This window comes from Haliotis rufescens, unplaced genomic scaffold (assembly GCF_023055435.1).
Source record: "Haliotis rufescens isolate VD_foot unplaced genomic scaffold, xgHalRufe1.0.p SCAF_8, whole genome shotgun sequence".
Lineage (NCBI taxonomy): Eukaryota > Metazoa > Mollusca > Gastropoda > Lepetellida > Haliotidae > Haliotis > Haliotis rufescens.
The window spans coordinates 20,348,051-20,374,754 of record NW_025964372.1 but is presented as its reverse complement, the minus strand read 5'-3'; the positions used below and the strand labels follow the sequence as shown (position 1 = coordinate 20,374,754).

The following is a 26,704-nucleotide window of genomic DNA, read 5'->3' as shown; positions in this document are numbered from 1 at the left end:
ATCATTTTCACTGCACTTCACTAGTCAGCCATCTGTCATTCGCTACCATGGTTACATCATACATCAGTTGTCTACCACAACAATGTGCCAAACTGTCAACGTCCGTCCACTTACTTATCATGCTTAGAACATCAAATAAACATATCTCATGCTTGTTGTTTGTTTATTTTTTGTGTCATAAGATATATACACGATGGTATATCGATACAATAAACATTCACATACGTAGATGATATGTACATCGTAATCTGCTCATACCTCGGACAACACAGCCTGACTACAATGAATGGTGCTTTGACTTAAATATTGAACAGTTATATCCTGACGTGCAGGTTTAATGCAGGAGAAAATATTGAAGCAGGTTGTAAATTTTTGCACATTAGTGAAACCAACATGGCGTTGTCCAAACCAGCTGATCCTGGCAGCCAAGGGACACAACTCTACAGAAGCACTGGGTCACCTTGTCTGACCAGCACAGTACCTCGTATAACAGCAGTTGTATTTCCTGCTCAAGTCAATGTGCAGTGGGTTAGAAGACAGCACTATTGCAGCCGTCTTGTGGGTGTCTCCAAGAGGGGTCTTCAGAGACGAGTGAGTGAGTATGGTTTTACGCCGCTTTTAGCAATATCATGGTGGGGGGACACCAGAAATGGGCTTCACACATTGTACCCACATGGGGAAATGAACTCAGATCTTTGGGGTGACAAATGAACGCTTTAACCACTAGGCTACCCCATCTCCCCTCTTCTTCAGTGTTGATTAGCGAAGGTCTGCACTGACCACAAGGAACCCCTGACACAACCGTCTGAGGAGCTGAGCAAGTTGACGGTCACCATGTCCATCTTATCCTACAACCATCTATGGAGGTAGAGATGTTATCACCTTCTTCATCCAACACTGGTCCAGACATGAAGACACTTCGGGAGTGAATGAGTTTGACTGACACCACTATCTCGTCGGCTTCTTGCAGCATTTCAAAAGCTGGAATTCTTAACAATTGTCAATGTTGTCAAAACAGAATCGAAAACATGTTCAACACTCGCTTGAAGTAATCTACACATTCTTCAGGCAAATTGAAACTGTTACTACTGATAATTGTTTAGATTCTGAATTCTTGAGATGATTATTCCACTGTGACAAGGGCTGGAGTTCCATGGATCTGGAGTAGCTCGGTCCCAGCAGTGGAGCCACGACCTTGTTCCTTCTTGTGAAGATTATAGACATCCGGTCTGGAAATACGTCTGTTACTTCTTCAGAATCGCCTCATCTGCTTCTTGAACTTCTCGTAGTGGAAGTCGTCCGTGGCCTTCTCATCCTGACCGGACTTGCTGGAGGGACCTGCACACGACAAGACAGTTACTCTCCACAACAACATCTACCTCAATACATTCACCCAACCCCAACATAGGACACATCACTGCCTACAGTGCTAACCCTCTGCCATCATAGCAGGCATTGGCAATCACCAACAATAGTATGGACGACAACTTAATAATAACATTTACCTTTGAATATCTGTTGCCATGGGAAATGTTATGTAATTGTTTGGCATGACTGGATACATCACTACATTACATGTTGTGGATCACAAGGGCTATAGACCCGTGAAGATCTGGGTAGATAGTGAGTGAGTATGGTTTTACGCCGCTTTTAGCAATATTCCAGCAATATCATGGCGGGGGGACACCAGAAATGGGCTTCACACGTTGTACCCATGTCAGGAATCGAACCCGGGTCTTCGGCGTGACAAGCGAACGCTTTAACCACTAGGCTACCCGACCGCTCCCGGGGTAGAATAGGTCTTCAGCAACTCATGCTTGCTGTAAAAGGCGACTATGCTTGTCATGCTAAATGCCAAATTAAAATGCCAAATTAAAATGCCTTGTTGTATATAGGTATACTGTACTGTGAGATGCTTTGATATGTATATCACTCCGATATATTCCCAGTGACTCTGTTATATGTAGGTATACTGTACCATGGGTTGCGTTGAGGGAGTCCACGTCTCCCACTCGGAGTGGTGTGATTGTCGGCTGCTCTACTTTCTTCAACACGGGCGCCGTGTCATCAATGTTGACTGAAACAGGGAGTAGACACATCACACATCTAATCCAGCAGTTCAACATGTATTGCTGTTGTAAAAGAAAACTATGCACTTGCTGTCCATATAGATTTCCCCAGCCTATTAATCATCAAATATTAAACACTTAATCATTATAACACAGAGAAATATTCCTGCTAAAGACTGTAACACTAACATGATCTTTCAACTTAAGTGTTTATTTCCCAGACACCAGATGCATATCAGGCCATTTAGCAGCACTCCCTGGTCTAACAGTAGTATTCCTTGGGACAAAAGCTGTATTCCCTGGCCCAACAGTTGTATTCCCTGGCCCAACAGCTGAATTCCCTGGCCCAACAGTTGTATTTCCTGGCCCAACAACTGTATTCCCTTGTCCAACATTTGTATTCAATGGCCCAACAGTTGTATTCCCTGGCCTAACAGTTGTATTCCCTTGTCCAACATTTGTATTCAATGGCCCAACAGATGTATTCCCTCACCCAACAACTATATTTCCTGGCCCAAGAATTGCATTCCCTGGCCCAACAGTTGTATTCCCTGGCTCAAGAATTGTATTCCCTGTCCCAACGGTTGTATTTCCTGGCCCAACAACTGTATTCCCTTGCCCAAGAATTGTACTCCCTGGCCCAACAGTTGTATTCCCTGGCCTAACAGTTGTATTCCCTGGTCCAACAGCTGTATTCCCTGGCCCAACAGATGTATTCCCTGGCCCTACAGTTGAATTCCCTGGCCCAACAGATGTATTTCCTGACCCAACAGCTGAATTCCCTGGTCCAAAAGTTGTATTTCCTGGTCCAACATCTGAATTCCCTGGCCCAACAGTTGTATTCCCTGGCCCAACGGTTGTATTCCCTGGCCCAACAGTTGTATTCCCTGGTCCAACAGATGTATTCCCTGGCCCAACAGTCGTATTTCATGGCCCAACAGTTGTATTCCCTGGCCCAACAGCTGTATTCCCTGGCCCAACAGTTGTATTCCCTGGCCCAACGGCTGTATTCCCTTGCCCAACAGTTGAATTTCCTGGCCCAAACAGCTACAATCACTGCATACCCAATAGCTGTACCTATATGGCTGTTAAATGTTGAAGAAGACCTATAGAGGAAATAATCAGTGTTGCTGACAAGCCTAGGAACAAGCACAATATCTATCCATAATGGGTAGATGAGCATCAGACACTATTTTGTAAAAATGAGCAACAACAATTTGCAACAAACTCACATCGGTTGTGTTGGACAAAGTTGACAGCCATGTTTGTTGGCACGAAGGCCGACACCTCATTCTCCTTCTTCTTCATCTTCTCGCGGATCAGCTTGTCCTTCGCCTCTTCTGTTGCCTCAATGTTGCGGATCTTCGCTCTTTACAAAACATACAGTCTGGATGAAAATCACTGCGAACAGTATGTCAGTTATATTGTGGTGCATCAACTCCATGTTGGACAAAAGCCTAAAATGATGCAGGTCATTACCATGTATGGGTATGGTGCGGACAAACCAAGTACCGTATTCGACGTAATAAGCGCCCAGGGTGCTCTCAAAATGAGAGATAGGGGGTTCTTATTAGAATATTATTTTGGTGGAAAAAAATTGAAAGATAAATTTTGTAGTTAATGCTGACAGCCTGAAGTGTTTATGTACAACAGATATATTTCTCCTGAATTTAATTGCCCATAATTAAGGGTGCATATAACACATGGTGCGTATTATACGCGAATAAATAAGTCTTTTGTACATTGATCAATTGGAAGGGGTGCTAATTGGGATTTTTCACTAGCCAATATCTTAGCAAATGTCACCGTGGGCAATTATGAGAGCGGGGCGCTTATTACGTCGTATACGGTATCCTACCAAGGTAAATCTCGGATTCAAACCCATGATCCAGGGATTTCTGGCATGCTTCAAAGATACAACTTCTGACAATGAATTCCTGTGATTTAGATAAAGGAGCCTCCCATGCTCCCATGTCAAACAATCTGTGTTTTCAATCAGTGTAGACTTACGTAGAGGTTAGACAGCTCTAGGAAACAGAGACTGCATACTTCTCTTAATTCTGTAAGGTATTTTCTTCCCCATCTTGCAGGTTACAATAATCAACCCCAGTTAGGACCATTACTACTGTGTTGATATTTCAGGAACATAATATATAAATGAGCTCTCATTTGGCAAAAAGAGGACATCTGTTTCTTTTTATTTCCATGACTACTTTGGATAATACATTCTAATCGTAAACATAATGTTACATCAACAACAACTTGGCACGTACAGAATACCTCCGGATATCTATAATATAAAAATATCCCCCCACTAAGGTGAATTAAATGTAGACAACAAACTCCAGGTATAGAGGTAACTAGGAGATGTTACTTACTCGATGCCGAGGTCTATCTCCGGGATGCCAGACAGCATCTGATTTGACAACATATCCTCCGATCTCTTTGTTGCAGACTTGACCTTCAGATGGTCTGGCAGCTGGTACAGAGAATCCTCCGCCCTAAAACACACATGGCAGATTACACAGGTGACACATGGCAGATTACACAGGTGACACATGGCAGATGACACAGGTGACACATGGCAGATGACACAGGTGACACATGGCAGTTTACACAGGTGACACAAGGCAGATTACACAGGTGACACATGGCAGATGACACAGGTGACACATGGCAGTTTACACAGGTGACACATGGCACATGACACAGGTGACACATGGCAGATTACACAGGTGACACTTGGTAGTTTACACAGGTGACACAGGTGACACATGGCAGTTTACACAGGTGACACATGGCACATGACACAGGTGACACATGGCAGATAACACAGGTGACACATGGCAGATAACACAGGTGACATATGGCAGATTACACAGGTGACACATGGCAGATTACACAGGTGACACATAGCCCAGGTGACATGACATACATGTGCACGCCTAAGACAAACACAGGTGACATACAGACAGATGACTAACGGGATCGGGTGGTCAGGCTCGCTGACTTAGTTGATGCATCATCTTATCCCAATTGCGCTGATCAATGCTCATGTTGCCAATCACTGGATTGTCTGGTCCAGACTCGATTATTTACAGACCGCCATCATATAGCTGCAATATTGCTGAGTGCGGCGTTAAACAACAAACAAACAAACAGACATTATGAACATACATGACACATACACCCATAGGTGATATGAACATACATGACACATATAACCACAGGTGATATGAACATACATGACACATACAGACACAGGTGACATACAGACACAGGTGACATACAAACACAGGTGGCATACAAACACAGGTGGCATACAGACACAGGTGGCATACAGACACAGGTGGCATACAGACACAGGTGGCATACAACCACAGGTGACATACAGAAACAGGTGACATACAGACACAGGTGGCATACAACCACAGGTGGCATACAGACACAGGTGGCATACAACCACAGGTTGCATACAGACACAGGTGGCATACAACCACAGGTGACATACAGACACAGGTGGCATACAGACACAGGTGACATACAGACACAGGTGACATACAGACACAGGTGGCATACAGACACAGGATCCATACAGACACAGGTGGCATAGACACAGGTGACATACAACCACGGGTGACATACAACCACAGGTGGCATACATACACAGGTGACATACAGAAACAGGTGGCATACAGACACAGGTGACATACAGACACAGGTGGCATACAGACACAGGTGGCATACAGACACAGGTGACATACAGACACAGGTGACATACAGACACAAGTGGCATACATACACAGGTGACATACAACCACATGTGACATACAACCACAGGTGGCATACATACACAGGTGACATACAGACACAGGTGACATACAGACACAGGTGACATAGAGGCATACAGACACAAGCCACAAAAAACAATAGGTGACATACAGACACATGTGACATACAGACACATGTGACATACAGACAGGTGGCATAGAGACACAGGTGGCATAGAGACACAGGTGGCATACAGACACAGGTGACATACAGACACAGGTGGCATACAGACAGGTGACATATAGACAGGTGGCATACAGACACAGGTGACATACAACCACAGGTGGCATACAGACACAGGTGGCATACAGACACAGGTGATATGACCATACAAGCCACAAACAACCACAGGTGACATACAGACACAGGTGACATACAGACACAGGTGACATACAGACACAGGTGGCATACAGACACAGGTGGCATACAACCACAGGTGGCATACAGACACAGGTGGCATACAACCACAGGTGGCATACAGACACAGGTGACATACAGACAGGTGACATACAGACACAGGTGACATACAGACACAGGTGGCATACAGGAACAGGTGACATACAGACACAGGTGACATACAGACACAGGTGGCATACAACCACAGGTGACATACAACCACAGGTGAAATGAACATACAAGCCACAAACAACCACAGGTGACGTACAGACACAGGTGACATACAGACACAGGTGGCATACAGACACAGGTGACATACAGACACAGGTGACAAACAACCACAGGTGACATACAGACACGGGTGACATACAGACACATGTGGCATACAGACACAGGTTACATACAACCACAGGTGACATACAGGCACAGGTGGCATACAGACACAGGTGGCATACAGACACAGGTGGCATACAGACACATGTGACATACAGACACAGGTGGCATACAGACACAGGTGGCATACAGACACATGTGACATACAGACACAGGTGGCATACAGGAACAGGTGACATACAGACACAGGTGACATACAGACACAGGTGGCATACAACCACAGGTGACATACAACCACAGGTGAAATGAACATACAAGCCACAAACAACCACAGGTGACATACAGACACAGGTGACATACAGACACAGGTGACATACAGACACAGGTGACAAACAACCACAGGTGACATACAGACACGGGTGACATACAGACACGGGTGACATACAGACACAGGTGGCATACAGACACAGGTGACATACAGACACAGGTGACATACAGACACAGGTGACAAACAACCACAGGTGACATACAGACACAGGTGACATACAACCACAGGTGACATACAGACACAGGTGGCATACAGACACAGGTGACATACAGACACAGGTGACATACAGACACAGGTGACAAACAACCACAGGTGACATACAGACACGGGTGACATACAGACACATGTGGCATACAGACACAGGTGACATACAACCACAGGTGACATACAGGCACAGGTGGCATACAGACACAGGTGGCATACAGACACAGGTGACATACAGACACAGGTGGCATACAGACACAGGTGACATACAGACACAGGTGACATACAGACACAGGTGACATACAGACACGGGTGACATACAGACACATGTGACATACAGACACTGGTGACATACAGACACAGGTGGCAGGTGATCTATTTGTTGCTTCACCACCCACCTGTTTTTATCCTCCCTCGACTCGGACTTCACCGCACGCCCCTTCCTCTTGGCCAGCTCGTCCTCCACGTATTTCAACCTGTAACAGTAACCATGGTTACAGTGGCACGTACTCATGTCCCACCCATATACATCAGCACACAGTAACAATGGCAAGTACTCATGTTTACATCAGGTCCTGGATGAGTCAGCACACAGTAACCTTGGTAAATTTTACAATTTATTGTATTTTTATATACTTATCCTATCTCACACTATATGGCAACGTGCTTGAACAAAGTTTCCAACTTCTAAAAAACAAATCACCCAAACTCATCCAAGCATGACCATGGTCACCATCCCCAAAAATGGGTCACACACTGTTATCCATTGCATAGCGACCTGGTCCTAAATAAATCCCACCCAATAATATCAGCCCACAGTATCCATGGTAACAGATAATATATCACTCGTTTTTATCCTTGTCCTGAATGAGTCCAGCCTAGTCCTTGATCAAGCATATCAAATACCAAAACACATTAACACATGGTGATGTGTAACAGATGGAGCATTACTCCTGTGTATAGTCAATCCTGGATGAGTCCTGCCATGTAAAACCAGCACAAAGTAACCATGGTAACTTACATCTCAGTGTCTTCGTCTCGTCGGTTTGTTTCTGCGGCAAACGCTGTTCCAATGGCTTCTGCAGCCTCACCCGTCACAGGCCTGGTCAAAACAAAACATAACACGACTCAAATGATGGACAACAGCACATGGGTTGGATATCTCCACACTTTGTGAGTGAGTTTAACGCCGCTTTGAACAGTATTCCAGCTATATCACGGCATGTCAGCTTAATGTGGGAGGAAAGCCTGAAGTGATGCAGGTCTCAGACGTTTACCACTTCGGTGAAACCCACGAGATATGGGTATGGTGCTGACAAACCTAGAAACATAATCGGGGCGAACCAGGATTCGAATCCACAATCATAGGTTTCTGGCGTGCCCAGGGGACGCAACTCACAGAGAATCGCGGCGCCTTAGACGACTGGGCCACCCGTGCCCCCTATCTCCACACAGTGTATACAAGCTGCAGGAGCAATGAAGACAGGATCGACTTCTGGATATAAACTTCAGTGTTGTTCAGTGTTTCTCCAGCTTGATCAAGGTACAAATATACGTATTGGAAAGTTGCATTGAAACAGAGATTTATCAAGGATTTCAAACCAAGTGCCCTTGACAGGCCAATTTGGATAAAAATCATTATTTTGTTTAAAACTGGGATTTGTCAAAAGTTTTTATTTTCCTAAATGCTGAGGTATTTTGACATTGCAATAATGTTAAAATAAGCATAAAAGCCTGTCATCAGTGAAATGCAGTTATTTCTATCAGTTACGTCTTCAAAGCCATAACATCAAGGTGGTCAATAGCGGTAATCTGACCATGGTTGCTGTTGATAACGGTGAGTTGTGCGATCGATACGATTTCATCGAGATTAATTATAACAATATTAAAAAGAATTTTGAATAAAATTAATGAAATAAGTTACAAACATAAGTCTAGATATACAATGAACACATTTTATAGACAGACAGTGTAATTACATGATTAATTTGCGTACTTCAGTATGGATTTGTTGACATGGTATTTCCAGTTTAATGTGCTCACGGTAATGTTTTTACGTTGGGGGACAAAAGCATCAATACTCATTATGGCATGTATAATGCACAGCCCCTTCTATAGTCTGGAAGGTAATTTAAGGTACCAACGTTTACTACAATATCTGAAAAACTATAGGACCTACTCCAGTCAAAGTTGGTATGAGATTATTAAACAGTCATACATAACTGGATATTACATTTAAAGACAATCGGTGCATGAATAAAAAATCTGTCTATTTAGCTATCACTATATATCATCAACAACCAGACCTGTTCGTCACAGGTGGAACGAGCATTCACTGAAACAGCCATCTGCATAATGCTACCCCTGCGTCACAGGGTCATATGACACAGTTGAACCAATCAACTCAACTCGAAAGGGTGCACGGGAATCACGCACGTTGAGACGCCCAACGTTAACACCGTATTCGTGCGTGCGTGATTCCTGTGCACCCTTTCGAGTTGAGTTGATTGGTTCAACCGTGTCATATGGCCCTGTGACGAACATTCTGGAATGTCAAACAGATGTCGGATATTGTATGGCAGTACTTCCACTGGGCTATGGAAAGTCTCTTCCGTTTCAAATATTAAAATCTCATTGTAGCAAGAGATAGACAATAATTTTGAAGGAATCAGTCGTCCAGACCATAACTGTCATTCAGAATACCTGGTGCTAACCTTACTCAAAGTCTGACTGTCACTTTCCCGATCTGGTAAGCAACTATCTGATTGGTCGGATGAAAGGTCGTCCTGATGTGACCCGTAATGGGATGTCCTCAGATCTTTGTTTAGTGGTAGCGAGAACTGAGATCTGGTTTTAATGAGATTGATAGTCCTGTAGCATGCCAATGGCCTGATAACGTTTGGCAGTTGTTAGCCATGACATGACAATGTTCTCCCGAGACCAAATGGTGACATGGGTCAACTGCATGAGCTTGTGCATGCTCCACCAGCAACAGTGGTTTTCCCGTACTCGTCCCGCTGCCTACAACGTCACACAAGGTGGTCTGTGGCATACCGTTGGATTCATCTCCCATTACATATTTGTATCTGACATTTATTTTACATTGTTGGTGACTTGTGAATATCCGGGGTAGAATAGGTCTTCAGCAACCAATGCTTGCCGTTAAAGGCAACTATGCTTGTCGTAAAAGGCGACTAACAGGATCGGGTGGTCAGGCTCACTGACTTGGTTGATGCATGTCATCCATCCCAATTGCGTGGATCAATGCTCATCATATCAATCACTCGATTGTCTGGTCCAGACTCGATTATTTACAGACCGCCGTCATATGGCTGGAATATTGTCTGGACCAGACAATCCAGTGATTAATATCATGAGCATCGATCCACGCAATTGGGATCGATGACATGCATCAACCAAGTCAGAGAGCCTGACCACCCAATCCCATCAGTCGCCTCTTATGACAAGCATAGTCGCCTTTTACGGCAAGCATGGGTTGCTTTGCCTCATGTAACCTGTGCTTGTTCTCTTGAGTTACTTACACTTTCTTCATAGATTTCATGTCAATAAAACCTCCAGATTTCATCTTGAAAGGATCCGCCTGTTGGAACAACAAATAACGTAAGTGTCATGTTTTACATGTAGTCTTTATGTTAATAGGACACATAAATGTGAGTGACTGAGTATCGTTTTACGCCACGTTTAGCAACATTCCAGCAATATCAAGGGGGGGACACCAGAAATTGGCTTCACACATTGTACCCATGTCGGGAATCGAACCCGTTCTTCAGCATGACAAGCGAACACTTTAACCACTGGGCTACCTCACCATGCCAAATGTGGACAGGTAACATACACAGGGCTCCAGATTGATGGGAACATTCAGGACATAGTCATATGAAAAAAATGGGTGTTCTGTAACTTCTTTTGAGTAGTATACGTAAAAAACAAAAATCAAATATACATGGCTGTGCACCATGGGGACCCTGACAAGGCTACTCCAGTCTGACATGACAAGGGGCAAGTGACAAGGCTACTTCAGTCTGACATGACAAGGGGCAAGTGACAAGGCTACTTCAGTCTGACATGACAAGGGGCAGTTGAAAAGGCTACTTCAGTCTGACATGACAAGGGGCAAGTGACACTGCTACTTCAGTCTGACATGACAAGGGGCTAGTGACAATGCTACTTCAGTCTGACATGACAAGGGGCTAGTGACAAGGCTACTTCAGTCTGACATGACAAGGGGCAAGTGACAAGGCTACTTCAGTCTGACATGACAAGGGGCAAGTGACAATGCTACTTCAGTCTGACATGACAAGGGGCAAGTGACAATGCTACTTCAGTCTGACATGACAAGGGGCAAGTGACAATGCTACTTCAGTCTAACATATAAAGGGGCAAGTGACAATGCTACTTCAGTCTGACATGACAAGGGGCAAGTGACAAGGCTACTTCAGTCTGACATGACAAGGGGCAAGTGACAATGCTACTTCAGTCTGACATGACAAGGGGCAAATGACAAGGCTACTTCAGTCTGACATGACAAGGGGCAAGTGACAATGCTACTTCAGTCTGACATGACAAGGGGCAAATGACAAGGCTACTTCAGTCTGACATGACAAGGGGCAAGTGACAATGCTACTTCAGTCTGACATGACAAGGGGCAAGTGACAATGCTACTTCAGTCTGACATGACAAGGGGCAAGTGACAAAGCTACTTCAGTTTGACAAGACAAGGGGCAAGTGACACTGCTACTTCAGTCTGACATGACAAGGGGCTAGTGACAATGCTACTTCAGTCTGACATGACAAGGGGCAAGTGACAATGCTACTCCAGTCTGACATGACAAGGGGCTAGTGACAATGCTACTTCAGTCTGACATGACAAGGGGCAAGTGACAAGGCTACTTCAGTCTGACATGACAAGGGGCAAGTGACAATGCTACTTCAGTCTGACATGACAAGGGGCAAATGACAAGGCTACTTCAGTCTGACATGACAAGGGGCAAGTGACACTGCTACTTCAGTCTGACATGACAAGGGGCTAGTGACAATGCTACTTCAGTCTGACATGACAAGGGGCTAGTGACAAGGCTACTTCAGTCTGACATGACAAGGGGCAAGTGACAAGGCTACTTCAGTCTGACATGACAAGGGGCAAGTGACAATGCTACTTCAGTCTGACATGACAAGGGGCAAGTGACAATGCTACTTCAGTCTGACATGACAAGGGGCAAGTGACAATGCTACTTCAGTCTAACATATAAAGGGGCAAGTGACAATGCTACTTCAGTCTGACATGACAAGGGGCAAGTGACAAGGCTACTTCAGTCTGACATGACAAGGGGCAAGTGACAATGCTACTTCAGTCTGACATGACAAGGGGCAAATGACAAGGCTACTTCAGTCTGACATGACAAGGGGCAAGTGACAATGCTACTTCAGTCTGACATGACAAGGGGCAAATGACAAGGCTACTTCAGTCTGACATGACAAGGGGCAAGTGACAATGCTACTTCAGTCTGACATGACAAGGGGCAAGTGACAATGCTACTTCAGTCTGACATGACAAGGGGCAAGTGACACTGCTACTTCAGTCTGACATGACAAGGGGCAAGTGACACTGCTACTTCAGTCTGACATGACAAGGGGCTAGTGACAATGCTACTTCAGTCTGACATGACAAGGGGCAAGTGACAATGCTACTTCAGTCTGACATGACAAGGGGCTAGTGACAATGCTACTTCAGTCTGACATGACAAGAGGCAGTTGACAATGCTACTTCAGTCTGACATGACAAGGGGCTAGTGACAATGCTACTTCAGTCTGACATGACAAGGGGCAAGTGACAAAGCTACTTCAGTTTGACAAGACAAGGGGCAAGTGACACTGCTACTTCAGTCTGACATGACAAGGGGCAAGTGACAAGGCTACTTCAGTCTGACATGACAAGGGGCAAGTGACAAGGCTACATCAGCCTGACATGACAAGGGGCAAGTGACAAGGCTACTTCAGTCTGACATGACAAGGGGCAAGTGACAAGGCTACTTCAGTCTGACATGACAAGGGGCAAGTCACAATGCTACTTCAGTCTGACATGACAAGGGGCAAGTGACAAGGCTACTTCAGTCTGACATGACAAAGGGCAAGTGACAAGGCTACTTCAGTCTGACATGACAAGGGGCAAGTGACAATGCTACTTCAGTCTGACATGACAAGGGGCAAGTGACAATGCTACTTCAGTCTGACATGACAAGGGGCAAGTGACAAAGCTACTTCAGTTTGACAAGACAAGGGGCAAGTGACACTGCTACTTCAGTCTGACATGACAAGGGGCTAGTGACAATGCTACTTCAGTCTGACATGACAAGGGGCAAGTGACAATGCTACTCCAGTCTGACATGACAAGAGGCAGTTGACAATGCTACTTCAGTCTGACATGACAAGGGGCTAGTGACAATGCTACTTCAGTCTGACATGAAAAGGGGCAAGTGACAAGGCTACTTCAGTCTGACATGACAAGGGGCAAGTGACAATGCTACTTCAGTCTGACATGACAAGGGGCAAGGGACAAGGGTTGCTTCAGCCTGACATGACAAGGGGCAAGTGACAAAGCTACTTCAGTCTGACATGACAAGGGGCAAGTGATAAGGCTACTTCAGTCTGACATGACAAGGGGCAAGTGACAAGGCTACTTCAGTCTGACATGACAAGGGGCAAGTGACAAGGCTACATCAGCCTGACATGACAAGGGGCAAGTGACAAGGCTACTTCAGTCTGACATGACAAGGGGCAAGTGACAAGGCTACTTCAGTCTGACATGACAAGGGGCAAGTGACAAAGCTACATCAGCCTGACATGACAAGGGGCAAGTGACAAAGCTACTTCAGTCTGACATGACAAGGGGCAAGTGATAAGGCTACTTCAGTCTGACATGACAAGGGGCAAGTGACAAGGCTACTTCAGTCTGACATGACAAGGGGCAAGTGACAAGGCTACATCAGCCTGACATGACAAGGGGCAAGTGACAAGGCTACTTCAGTCTGACATGACAAGGGGCAAGTGACAAGGCTACTTCAGTCTGACATGACAAGGGGCAAGTCACAATGCTACTTCAGTCTGACATGACAAGGGGCAAGTGACAAGGCTACTTCAGTCTGACATGACAAAGGGCAAGTGACAAGGCTACTTCAGTCTGACATGACAAGGGGCAAGTGACAATGCTACTTCAGTCTGACATGACAAGGGGCAAGTGACAATGCTACTTCAGTCTGACATGACAAGGGGCAAGTGACAAAGCTACTTCAGTTTGACAAGACAAGGGGCAAGTGACACTGCTACTTCAGTCTGACATGACAAGGGGCTAGTGACAATGCTACTTCAGTCTGACATGACAAGGGGCAAGTGACAATGCTACTCCAGTCTGACATGACAAGAGGCAGTTGACAATGCTACTTCAGTCTGACATGACAAGGGGCTAGTGACAATGCTACTTCAGTCTGACATGGCAAGGGGCAAGTGACAAAGCTACTTCAGTTTGACAAGACAAGGGGCAAGTGACACTGCTACTTCAGTCTGACATGACAAGGGGCTAGTGACAATGCTACTTCAGTTTGACAAGACAAGGGGCAAGTGACACTGCTACATCAGTCTGACATGACAAGGGGCTAGTGACAATGCTACTTCAGTCTGACATGACAAGGGGCAAGTGACAATGCTACTTCAGTCTGACATGACAAGGGGCAAGTGACAAGGCTACTTCAGTCTGACATGACAAGGGGCAAGTGACAAGGCTACTTCAGTCTGACATGACAAGGGGCAAGTGACAAGGCTACTTCAGTTTGACATGACAAGGGGCAAGTGACAAGGCTACTTCAGTCTGACATGACAAGGGGCAAGTGACAAGGCTACTTCAGTTTGACATGACAAGGGGCAAGTGACAAGGCTACTTCAGTCTGACATGACAAGGGGCAAGTGACAAAGCTACATCAGCCTGACATGACAAGGGGCAAGTGACAAAGCTACTTCAGTCTGACATGACAAGGGGCAAGTGATAAGGCTACTTCAGTCTGACATGACAAGGGGCAAGTGACAAGGCTACTTCAGTCTGACATGACAAGGGGCAAGTGACAAGGCTACATCAGCCTGACATGACAAGGGGCAAGTGACAAGGCTACTTCAGTCTGACATGACAAGGGGCAAGTGACAATGCTACTTCAGTCTGACATGAAAAGGGGCAAGTGACAAGGCTACTTCAGTCTGACATGACAAGGGGCAAGTGACAATGCTACTTCAGTCTGACATGACAAGGGGCAAGGGACAAGGGTTGCTTCAGCCTGACATGACAAGGGGCAAGTGACAAAGCTACTTCAGTCTGACATGACAAGGGGCAAGTGATAAGGCTACTTCAGTCTGACATGACAAGGGGCAAGTGACAAGGCTACTTCAGTCTGACATGACAAGGGGCAAGTGACAAGGCTACATCAGCCTGACATGACAAGGGGCAAGTGACAAGGCTACTTCAGTCTGACATGACAAGGGGCAAGTGACAAGGCTACTTCAGTCTGACATGACAAGGGGCAAGTCACAATGCTACTTCAGTCTGACATGACCAGGGGCAAGTGACAAGGCTACTTCAGTCTGACATGACAAAGGGCAAGTGACAAGGCTACTTCAGTCTGACATGACAAGGGGCAAGTGACAATGCTACTTCAGTCTGACATGACAAGGGGCAAGTGACAAAGCTACTTCAGTTTGACAAGACAAGGGGCAAGTGACACTGCTACTCCAGTCTGACATGACAAGGGGCTAGTGACAATGCTACTTCAGTCTGACATGACAAGGGGCAAGTGACAATGCTACTTCAGTCTGACATGACAAGAGGCAGTTGACAATGCTACTTCAGTCTGACATGACAAGGGGCTAGTGACAATGCTACTTCAGTCTGACATGACAAGGGGCTAGTGACAAAGCTACTTCAGTTTGACAAGACAAGGGGCAAGTGACACTGCTACTTCAGTCTGACATGACAAGGGGCTAGTGACAATGCTACTTCAGTCTGACATGACAAGGGACAAGTGACAAAGCTACTTCAGTTTGACAAGACAAGGGGCAAGTGACACTGCTACTTCAGTCTGACATGACAAGGGGCTAGTGACAATGCTACTTCAGTCTGACATGACAAGGGGCAAGTGATAAGGCTACTTCAGTCTGACATGACAAGGGGCAAGTCACAATGCTACTTCAGTCTGACATGACAAGGGGCAAGTGACAAGGCTACTTCAGTCTGACATTGCAAGGGGCAAGTGACAAGGCTACTTCAGTCTGACATGACAAGGGTCAAGTGACAAGGCTACTTCAGTTTGACATGACAAGGGGCAAGTGACAAGGCTACTTCAGTCTGACATGACAAGGGGCAAGTGACAAGGCTACTTCAGTTTGACATGACAAGGGGCAAGTGACAAGGCTACTTCAGTCTGACATGACAAGGGGCAAGTGACAAGGCTACATCAGCCTGACATGACAAGGGGCAAGTGAGAAAGCTACTTCAGTCTGACATGACAAGGGGCAAGTGACAAGGCTACTTCAGTCTGACATGACAAGGGGCAAGTGACAAGGCTACTTCAGTCTGACATGACAAGGGGCAAGTGACAAGGCTACATCAGCCTGACATGACAAGGGGCAAGTGACAAGGCTACTTCAGTCTGACATGACAAGGGGCAAGTGACAATGCTACTTCAGTCTGACATGACAAGGGGCAAGTGACAAGGCTACTTCAGTCTGACATGACAAGGGGCAAGTGACAATGCTACTTCAGTCTGACATGACAAGGGGCAAGTGACAAGGGTTGCTTCAGTCTGACATGACAGGGGGCAAGTGACAGATAACCAGTGAAAACATTCGGTCAAAATTAAAAAATATAGAGTGAAATTTGAAAAAAGACTAATGTACACACTCATAAAAAGATAAAAATCCGAAAAATGCATAGATCCATGTGAACAGGAAGCCTGGGAATCTGACTGGTATGACCACAAGTTTTAGACATTTGCAGGGAACTTGAATGTCAACAACGACCCCAAGCAGATTCTTTGTTTATTGAAGCAATAATAATCTTACACATTCTAGACACCAAACAAAACAAGATTTTCCTATCAGCCTATCGTATGGAACCATGGTGACAGATCAGGGCCGCCATAGCGCTATGACTGCTGTTAGCCTATGTTTAAGTATGCGAGTTAGGACAGTCTTAGCGCTAAGATCGCTTTGTTGGATGGGGCCCAGGGACTTTTGATCAGTGACGTGTATGAATATATTACATCTTCCCAAAGCAAGTGAGTCAACTGACTATGAAGTCCACCTGGCTCCCTTACCTAACTATGATCATATTTGTGGCTCTATCGTAGCGCCACCAGTGACTATTACAAGTTATGTCCCTTCTATTTCCCTCCTACCAACTGATCAGATTCCACCTCTCACATCACATGAGACTTTTATAGCCAGTTAACTCCCTTTCCTCTGGAAGAGTGAGTGAGTGAGTGAGAATGGTTTTACGCCGGTTTTAGCAATATTCCAGCAATATCGCGGCGGGGGACACCAGAAATGGGCTTCACCTATTGTACCCATGTCAGGAATCAAACCCGGGTTTTCGGCGTGACGAGCGAACGCTTTAACCACTAAGCTACCCGACCACCCCTCCTCTGGAAGAAGGATATATCATAGCAAGGCAGTCAACATTGTAACAATTTCCAAGATGTAGCCATTATTACCAGGAAGTTAAATACAGCAAACTACATTTATAACAAACATGGTTATAACGAACTGACTGATATAACAAACTTATTGCGTGGTCCTGGGCATTTGCAGTACATATGATGTATATAGGCTTATAACGAACTACGGTTATAACGAACTAAAATTAGTGGGCCCTTTGAGTTTTTTATAACTGAAGTTTACTGTATAAAATATTTAAGGACCGATAATCAGAAAATAAACATAAAATGTTTAATGTTAAACTTTATCAAACATGAACATTATGAACATCAGCGACGTTGAATGTCTTATTATATTCTAAGGACTATAGATCATGATGGACAGTTGAGTGAAGCTGTGATATAAAAAACTCAGTACTATCAACGAAAAAGCTGACACAGTTTGTTTGTTTTATGTATATCACTGAAACAGTACTGGTCACTGGTCTATTCAACTTCATGACCAGCAGTCTACATCACCCACATCTTCCACATCCTCCGTCTTCTCAATCTTCTTGCCCAGGGCGAGGCTGGCGGCGCTGACTCCATTCTGCCTCCCCCTCATCTTCTGCAACTCCTTGATGTCCTCCAGCTTACATCTAGAACAAGGTCATGGTCAGTTAGTTGGTTGATGAAACTAGTCTTACACAGCAATCAGTCAAGCCATAACATGCAGCTGAGCAAAGATCCTAGAACAAGGTCATGGTCAGTTAGTTGGTTGATGAAACTAGTCTTACACAGCAATCAGTCAAGCCATAACATGTAGCTGAGCAAAGATCCTAGAACAAGGTCATGGTCAGTTAGTTGGTTGATGAAACTAGTCTTACACAGCAATCAGACAAGCCATAACATGCAGCTGAGCAAAGATCCTAGAACAAGGTCATGGTCAGTTAGTTGGTTGATGAAACTAGTCTTACACAGCAATCAGACAAGCCATAACATGCAGCTGAGCAAAGATCCTAGAACAAGGTCATGGTCAGTTAGTTGGTTGATGAAACTAGTCTTACACAGCAATCAGTCAAGCCATAACATGTTGCTGAGCAAAGATCCTAGAACAAGGTCATGGTCAGTTAGTTGGTTGATGAAACTAGTCTTACACAGCAATCAGTCAAGCCATAACATGTTGCTGAGCAAAGATCCTAGAACAAGGTCATGGTCAGTTAGTTGGTTGATGAAACTAGTCTTACACAGCAATCAGTCAAGCCATAACATGTTGCTGAGCAAAGATCCTAGAACAAGGTCATGGTCAGTTAGTTGGTTGATGAAACTAGTCTTACACAGCAATCAGTCAAGCCATAACATGTTGCTGAGCAAAGATCCTAGAACAAGGTCATGGTCAGTTAGTTGGTTGATGAAACTAGTCTTACACAGCAATCAGTCAAGCCATAACATGTTGCTGAGCAAAGATCCTAGAACAAGGTCATGGTCAGTTAGTTGGTTGATGAAACTAGTCTTACACAGCAATCAGACAAGCCATAATATGCAGCTGAGCAAAGATCCTAGAACAAGGTCATGGTCAGTTAGTTGGTTGATGAAACTAGTCTTACACAGCAATCAGTCAAGCCATAACATGTAGCTGAGCAAAGATCCTAGAACAAGGTCATGGTCAGTTAGTTGGTTGATGAAACTAGTCTTACACAAGCCATAACATGCAGCTGAGCAAAGATCCTAGAACAAGGTCATGGTCAGTTAGTTGGTTGATGAAACTAGTCTTACACAAGCCATAACATGCAGCTGAGCAAAGATCCTAGAACAAGGTCATGGTCAGTTAGTTGGTTGATGAAACTAGTCTTACACAAGCCATAACATGCAGCTGAGCAAAGATCCTAGAACAAGGTCATGGTCAGTTAGTTGGTTGATGAAACTAGTCTTACACAAGCCATAACATGTTGCTGAGCAAAGATCCTAGAACAAGGTCATGGTCAGTTAGTTGGTTGATGAAACTAGTCTTACACAGCAATCAGTCAAGCCATAACATGCAGCTGAGCAAAGATCCTAGAACAAGGTCATGGTCAGTTAGTTGGTTGATGAAACTAGTCTTACACAGCAATCAGTCATGCCATAACATGCAGCTGAGCAAAGATCCTAGAACAAGGTCATGGTCAGTTAGTTGGTTGATGAAACTAGTCTTACACAGCAATCAGACAAGCCATAATATGCAGCTGAGCAAAGATCCTAGAACAAGGTCATGGTCAGTTAGTTGGTTGATGAAACTAGTCTTACACAGCAATCAGTCAAGCCATAACATGTTGCTGAGCAAAGATCCTAGAACAAGGTCATGGTCAGTTAGTTGGTTGATGAAACTAGTCTTACACAGCAATCAGTCAAGCCATAACATGTTGCTGAGCAAAGATCCTAGAACAAGGTCATGGTCAGTTAGTTGGTTGATGAAACTAGTCTTACACAGCAATCAGTCAAGCCATAACATGTTGCTGAGCAAAGATCCTAGAACAAGGTCATGGTCAGTTAGTTGGTTGATGAAACTAGTCTTACACAGCAATCAGTCAAGCCATAACATGTTGCTGAGCAAAGATCCTAGAACAAGGTCATGGTCAGTTAGTTGGTTGATGAAACTAGTCTTACACAGCAATCAGACAAGCCATAATATGCAGCTGAGCAAAGATCCTAGAACAAGGTCATGGTCAGTTAGTTGGTTGATGAAACTAGTCTTACACAGCAATCAGTCAAGCCATAACATGTAGCTGAGCAAAGATCCTAGAACAAGGTCATGGTCAGTTAGTTGGTTGATGAAACTAGTCTTACACAAGCCATAACATGCAGCTGAGCAAAGATCCTAGAACAAGGTCATGGTCAGTTAGTTGGTTGATGAAACTAGTCTTACACAAGCCATAACATGCAGCTGAGCAAAGATCCTAGAACAAGGTCATGGTCAGTTAGTTGGTTGATGAAACTAGTCTTACACAAGCCATAACATGCAGCTGAGCAAAGATCCTAGAACAAGGTCATGGTCAGTTAGTTGGTTGATGAAACTAGTCTTACACAAGCCATAACATGTTGCTGAGCAAAGATCCTAGAACAAGGTCATGGTCAGTTAGTTGGTTGATGAAACTAGTCTTACACAGCAATCAGTCAAGCCATAACATGCAGCTGAGCAAAGATCCTAGAACAAGGTCATGGTCAGTTAGTTGGTTGATGAAACTAGTCTTACACAGCAATCAGTCATGCCATAACATGCAGCTGAGCAAAGATCCTAGAACAAGGTCATGGTCAGTTAGTTGGTTGATGAAACTAGTCTTACACAAGCCATAACATGCAGCTGAGCAAAGATCCTAGAACAAGGTCATGGTCAGTTAGTTGGTTGATGAAACTAGTCTTACACAGCAATCAGACAAGCCATAACATGTAGCTGAGCAAAGATCCTAGAACAAGGTCATGGTCAGTTAGTTGGTTGATGAAACTAGTCTTACACAGCAATCAGTCAAGCCATAACATGTAGCTGAGCAAAGATCCTAGAACAAGGTCATGGTCAGTTAGTTGGTTGATGAAACTAGTCTTACACAGCAATCAGTCAAGCCATAACATGTTGCTCAGCAAAGATCCTAGAACAAGGTCATGGTCAGTTAGTTGGTCGCTAAAACTAGTCTTACACAAGCCATAACATGTAGCTGAGCAAAGATCCTAGAACAAGGTCATGGTCAGTTAGTTGGTTGATGAAACTAGTCTTACACAGCAATCAGACAAGCCATAACATGTAGCTGAGCAAAGATCCTAGAACAAGGTCATGGTCAGTTAGTTGGTTGATGAAACTAGTCTTACACAGCAATCAGTCAAGCCATAACATGTTGCTCAGCAAAGATCCTAGAACAAGGTCATGGTCAGTTAGTTGGTCGCTAAAACTAGTCTTACACAAGCCATAACATGTAGCTGAGCAAAGATCCTAGAACAAGGTCATGGTCAGTTAGTTGGTTGATGAAACTAGTCTTACACAGCAATCAGTCAAGCCATAACATGTTGCTCAGCAAAGATCCTAGAACAAGGTCATGGTCAGTTAGTTGGTCGCTAAAACTAGTCTTACACAAGCCATAACATGTAGCTGAGCAAAGATCCTAGAACAAGGTCATGGTCAGTTAGTTGGTTGATGAAACTAGTCTTACACAGCAATCAGTCAAGCCATAACATGTTGCTGAGCAAAGATCCTAGAACAAGGTCATGGTCAGTTAGTTGGTTGATGAAACTAGTCTTATACAAGCCATAACATGTAGCTGAGCAAAGATCCTAGAACAAGGTCATGGTCAGTTAGTTGGTTGATGAAACTAGTCTTATACAAGCCATAACATGTAGCTGAGCAAAGATCCTAGAACAAGGTCATGGTCAGTTAGTTGGTTGATGAAACTAGTCTTACACAGCAATCAGTCAAGCCATAACATGTTGCTGAGCAAAGATCCTAGAACAAGGTCATGGTCAGTTAGTTGGTTGATGAAACTAGTCTTATACAAGCCATAACATGTAGCTGAGCAAAGATCCTAGAACAAGGTCATGGTCAGTTAGTTGGTTGATGAAACTAGTCTTACACAAGCCATAACATGTAGCTGAGCAAAGATCCTAGAACAAGGTCATGGTCAGTTAGTTGGTTGATGAAACTAGTCTTACACAGCAATCAGTCAAGCCATAACATGTTGACCAGCAAAGATCCTAGAACAAGGTCATGGTCAGTTAGTTGGTCGCTAAAACTAGTCTTACACAAGCCATAACATGTAGCTGAGCAAAGATCCTAGAACAAGGTCATGGTCAGTTAGTTGGTTGATGAAACTAGTCTTACACAAGCCATAACATGTAGCTGAGCAAAGATCCTAGAACAAGGTCATGGTCAGTTAGTTGGTTGATGAAACTAGTCTTACACAGCAATCAGTCAAGCCATAACATGTTGCTCAGCAAAGATCCTAGAACAAGGTCATGGTCAGTTAGTTGGTCGCTAAAACTAGTCTTACACAAGCCATAACATGTAGCTGAGCAAAGATCCTAGAACAAGGTCATGGTCAGTTAGTTGGTTGATGAAACTAGTCTTACACAGCAATCAGACAAGCCATAACATGTAGCTGAGCAAAGATCCTAGAACAAGGTCATGGTCAGTTAGTTGGTTGATGAAACTAGTCTTACACAGCAATCAGTCAAGCCATAACATGTTGCTCAGCAAAGATCCTAGAACAAGGTCATGGTCAGTTAGTTGGTCGCTAAAACTAGTCTTACACAAGCCATAACATGTAGCTGAGCAAAGATCCTAGAACAAGGTCATGGTCAGTTAGTTGGTTGATGAAACTAGTCTTACACAGCAATCAGTCAAGCCATAACATGTTGCTCAGCAAAGATCCTAGAACAAGGTCATGGTCAGTTAGTTGGTCGCTAAAACTAGTCTTACACAAGCCATAACATGTAGCTGAGCAAAGATCCTAGAACAAGGTCATGGTCAGTTAGTTGGTTGATGAAACTAGTCTTACACAGCAATCAGACAAGCCATAACATGTAGCTGAGCAAAGATCCTAGAACAAGGTCATGGTCAGTTAGTTGGTTGATGAAACTAGTCTTATACAAGCCATAACATGTAGCTGAGCAAAGATCCTAGAACAAGGTCATGGTCAGTTAGTTGGTTGATGAAACTAGTCTTATACAAGCCATAACATGTAGCTGAGCAAAGATCCTAGAACAAGGTCATGGTCAGTTAGTTGGTTGATGAAACTAGTCTTACACAGCAATCAGTCAAGCCATAACATGTTGCTGAGCAAAGATCCTAGAACAAGGTCATGGTCAGTTAGTTGGTCGCTAAAACTAGTCTTACACAAGCCATAACATGTAGCTGAGCACAGATCCTAGAACAAGGTCATGGTCAGTTAGTTGGTTGATGAAACTAGTCTTACACAGCAATCAGTCAAGCCATAACATGTTGCTGAGCAAAGATCCTAGAACAAGGTCATGGTCAGTTAGTTGGTCGCTAAAACTAGTCTTACACAAGCCATAACATGTAGCTGAGCAAAGATCCTAGAACAAGGTCATGGTCAGTTAGTTGGTTGATGAAACTAGTCTTACACAGCAATCAGTCAAGCCATAACATGTTGCTGAGAAAAGATCCTGCCATCCCTGAATGATGAAACGCAATCATGCAAGTCACACACCAACCAATCCTTTACTTGTTTAGTCTTTTACAAGTAGCCAGGGGGAATATATTCTGCCCTAGATTCCCTAAAGCATTTTCAATAAGTATGACGGGAGACGACTCGACTGATAGTGCCTATGGTCCTGTGCTGAAGTGTTGGCTAACGAACTCATTAACTATGTACTGCTCAACTTTTACTAATCCACATCCACTGGTCACAAATACTTAACTACAATGCACGCTTTCATAATATTCTACTAAAATTTGATGCTGACTTTGCACTGGCCTCACCAGCTCAGAAATTACAGTTCTTGTGGACTATTTTATTCTCCCTTTTCTCTACGTTTTCCCTGCTAAGCCTAGACTAATTTCAAGATGGTAGGACTAGGATGAGTCCAGATTTACTTCTTGAGTACCCGACCCTAGACGGGTATGAGCTATAGGTCTCATGACTCTATTGAGTGAGATTGTTTTTATGCCACTTTTAGCAATATTCCAACAATATCACGTCAGGGTACACTGGAAAATTGGCTTCAAACATTGTACGAACGAGGTTTGGAATCAAACCGGGGTCTTCAGCATGACGAGCTAACGCTTTAACCACTAGGCTACCCCACCGCCCCAAGTTGGTTACAAAATGACTGACTGGAAACTGTTTGACAGGAGCCCTGGCAAAGACTATTAAGATACACATATACTGAAGTAGACAGAAGCTTTTAACTTTACGCAAGCATATAAAAGTCAGGAGGAATGTGTGCTTAGCCAGAATGAAAGCGAACATTAGCGACTTATAGTGTAACCATGGAGTTTTATTTTTATTGTCATGAGACAATACATCATGTGACTAACCATGGGTTTGGGTAATCCTGTGTGTACCTGGGTCCTACTCAGAATCCACCTGACCCGGGTACCCATACCCAAGGGGTGTAGCATCACACACAAAGGGTAAATACTCAGATGGCTTGTTTTTTAGAGAAATTTGTCTGTAATAAGTGTAATATGATGTTCTACAGTTGTTCATGTGATTAGAGAGAAAGCGACTTTTTCTTAAGCATCCAAAAACCCATAACACTGGGATATGTATCGTTTTGTTCCCATGGTACTCCGAGTTGGGGGATTGTTGGAGTTGCCATATGACTGTGACCTGTAAATAATTTAGTCGGACCAGACAATCCAGTGATTGATATTGTGAACAACTATCTGAGTCTTTGGGGTCCATTTGGTGCCTTTTAGACCGCCTCCGTGGTCTAGTGGTAGAGCGTCCGCCCGGAGAGCTGAAGGTCCGGGGTTTGATCCCTGGCCGCGTCATACCAAAAGACGTTAAAAGATGGTACTTGTTGTTACCCTGTCTGGCGCCCGGCATTAAGGGACTAAAACAAGGACTGGTCGGCTCGGGGTCAGTATAATTTGTCTGAGTGGGATATTCATGTTAAACTGCGGCATGGTATCTCAGTCGGCTAGCACTATAAAACGGCATCAGTCCGGACTAGTACAAGCAGCCACACACACACACACATGCATGGACGTCGCTATATAAGTGCAATAATCTTGGACACGATGTTAAACCCCATTTCACCTCACCTGGTGGCTTTTATGTTGATGGGGACCTGTTTTAACCAGGAATCCCCACAGGGTGTCACGAAGGTTTAATCTTAAAACAATGCTTCACCTAATACAATAACATTTCGTCTGGCATGAATGGAAAATTTGCACTTGTCCCAGAATTACACTACAACCAGAAAGGCTTTAGTCCTTCAAGTTCAAGTACCGGTTTAGTACCGGAGAATAAAGTCTTGAGGGGGAAAACATAGAACCACGTTCACATATTTTGGTCTGGTCAAGTTGAACAATGATGAAAATTCAAAATCTCTCACTTTAAGCATAAACTCTAACCCTTCTTACTAGGGCTGGGACGGGTAACTCGGGTACCCGGTAATAGGGGGCAGGGTACCCGGGCAGTGAATTTGGACTCGTCCCAGCCCTACGTCTTACTTAATCAAATGTAGCAACGTAACATGACATTCGTTGTCCATACGTCGACATGATCGAAAATCGAACACAATAATTATGATCACAATATATTGTCTTAAATTCTTAATTCATTCCTTCCCGGGCAGAGATAATGTCAGTTTCTTACATAACATCCTTTCCGTCTTCATCTGACACGTCACTGTCAGATGAATGTCGTCTTTTCCTCATATTTCTTGCTCGCTTCGGTTTAAACATGTTGCCTTGTTTTTGAAGACTCTTTGCGAAAGGAGGCGAAAATAACCGAGCGTTTCAAGGGGATATAACTCTGAGATAGCTAAAAATGGATATTGGGCCATGTGCACAGAAGAGCTCGTACGTGTGGGTTCGATCCCAGTTTGATCATTTCTCATTATTTTGTTAAATTATTACGAGTGTTTCTTCGAATAAGAGAAAGGCTAGGGACACATGTTGTTCTTTCGTGATTTTCTAAAAAGGGGTAGGTAGGAAGGTTCTGGAGTATAGGTTTTTCTATGCGAAAACAGCACTAAATTTACTTAAAATGAATCTACGAGCAGACGAAAACGGCGCTGAACATCACTTATGTTTATGTGATTGTAAGGAAAACCGACAATGTAATACGTATATCTCTATATCATTAGAATATGAAATAAAATGTTGTGTGTGCACACAATGTTAGTGTATGAAATAGACA

The 26,704-nt window shown here is 44.1% G+C and overlaps 1 protein-coding gene across 1 annotated transcript; it reads right to left on the bottom strand.

Moving 5' to 3' along the window:
* Positions 1-146: 146 nt before the first annotated feature.
* LOC124114157 (telomere length and silencing protein 1 homolog) lies at positions 147-26,273 on the bottom strand. Its single transcript, XM_046474724.2, has 9 exons — positions 26,159-26,273; positions 18,397-18,511; positions 10,704-10,762; positions 8,183-8,263; positions 7,560-7,637; positions 4,448-4,570; positions 3,302-3,438; positions 1,979-2,077; positions 147-1,338 (listed from the first exon to the last, which is right to left on the bottom strand). The coding sequence occupies exons 1-9, from the start codon at positions 26,245-26,247 to the stop codon at positions 1,253-1,255; spliced, it is 867 nt and encodes a 288-aa protein (XP_046330680.1). The 5' UTR covers positions 26,248-26,273; the 3' UTR covers positions 147-1,252.
* Between the last annotated feature and the right edge of the window lie 431 nt (positions 26,274-26,704).

Bases quoted from the DNA above. Each gene is read 5' to 3' on its own strand.
- LOC124114157 (XM_046474724.2), bottom strand. From the start codon at position 26,247: ATGTTTAAACCGAAGCGAGCAAGAAATATGAGGAAAAGACGACATTCA. The intron at 18,512-26,158 runs GTAAGAAACTGA...ACCTTGTTCTAG, and splicing joins GAAGACGGAAAGGATGTTAT to ATGTAAGCTGGAGGACATCA. The intron at 4,571-7,559 runs GTGGGTGGTGAA...TGTGTGTTTTAG, and splicing joins TCGAGGGAGGATAAAAACAG to GGCGGAGGATTCTCTGTACC.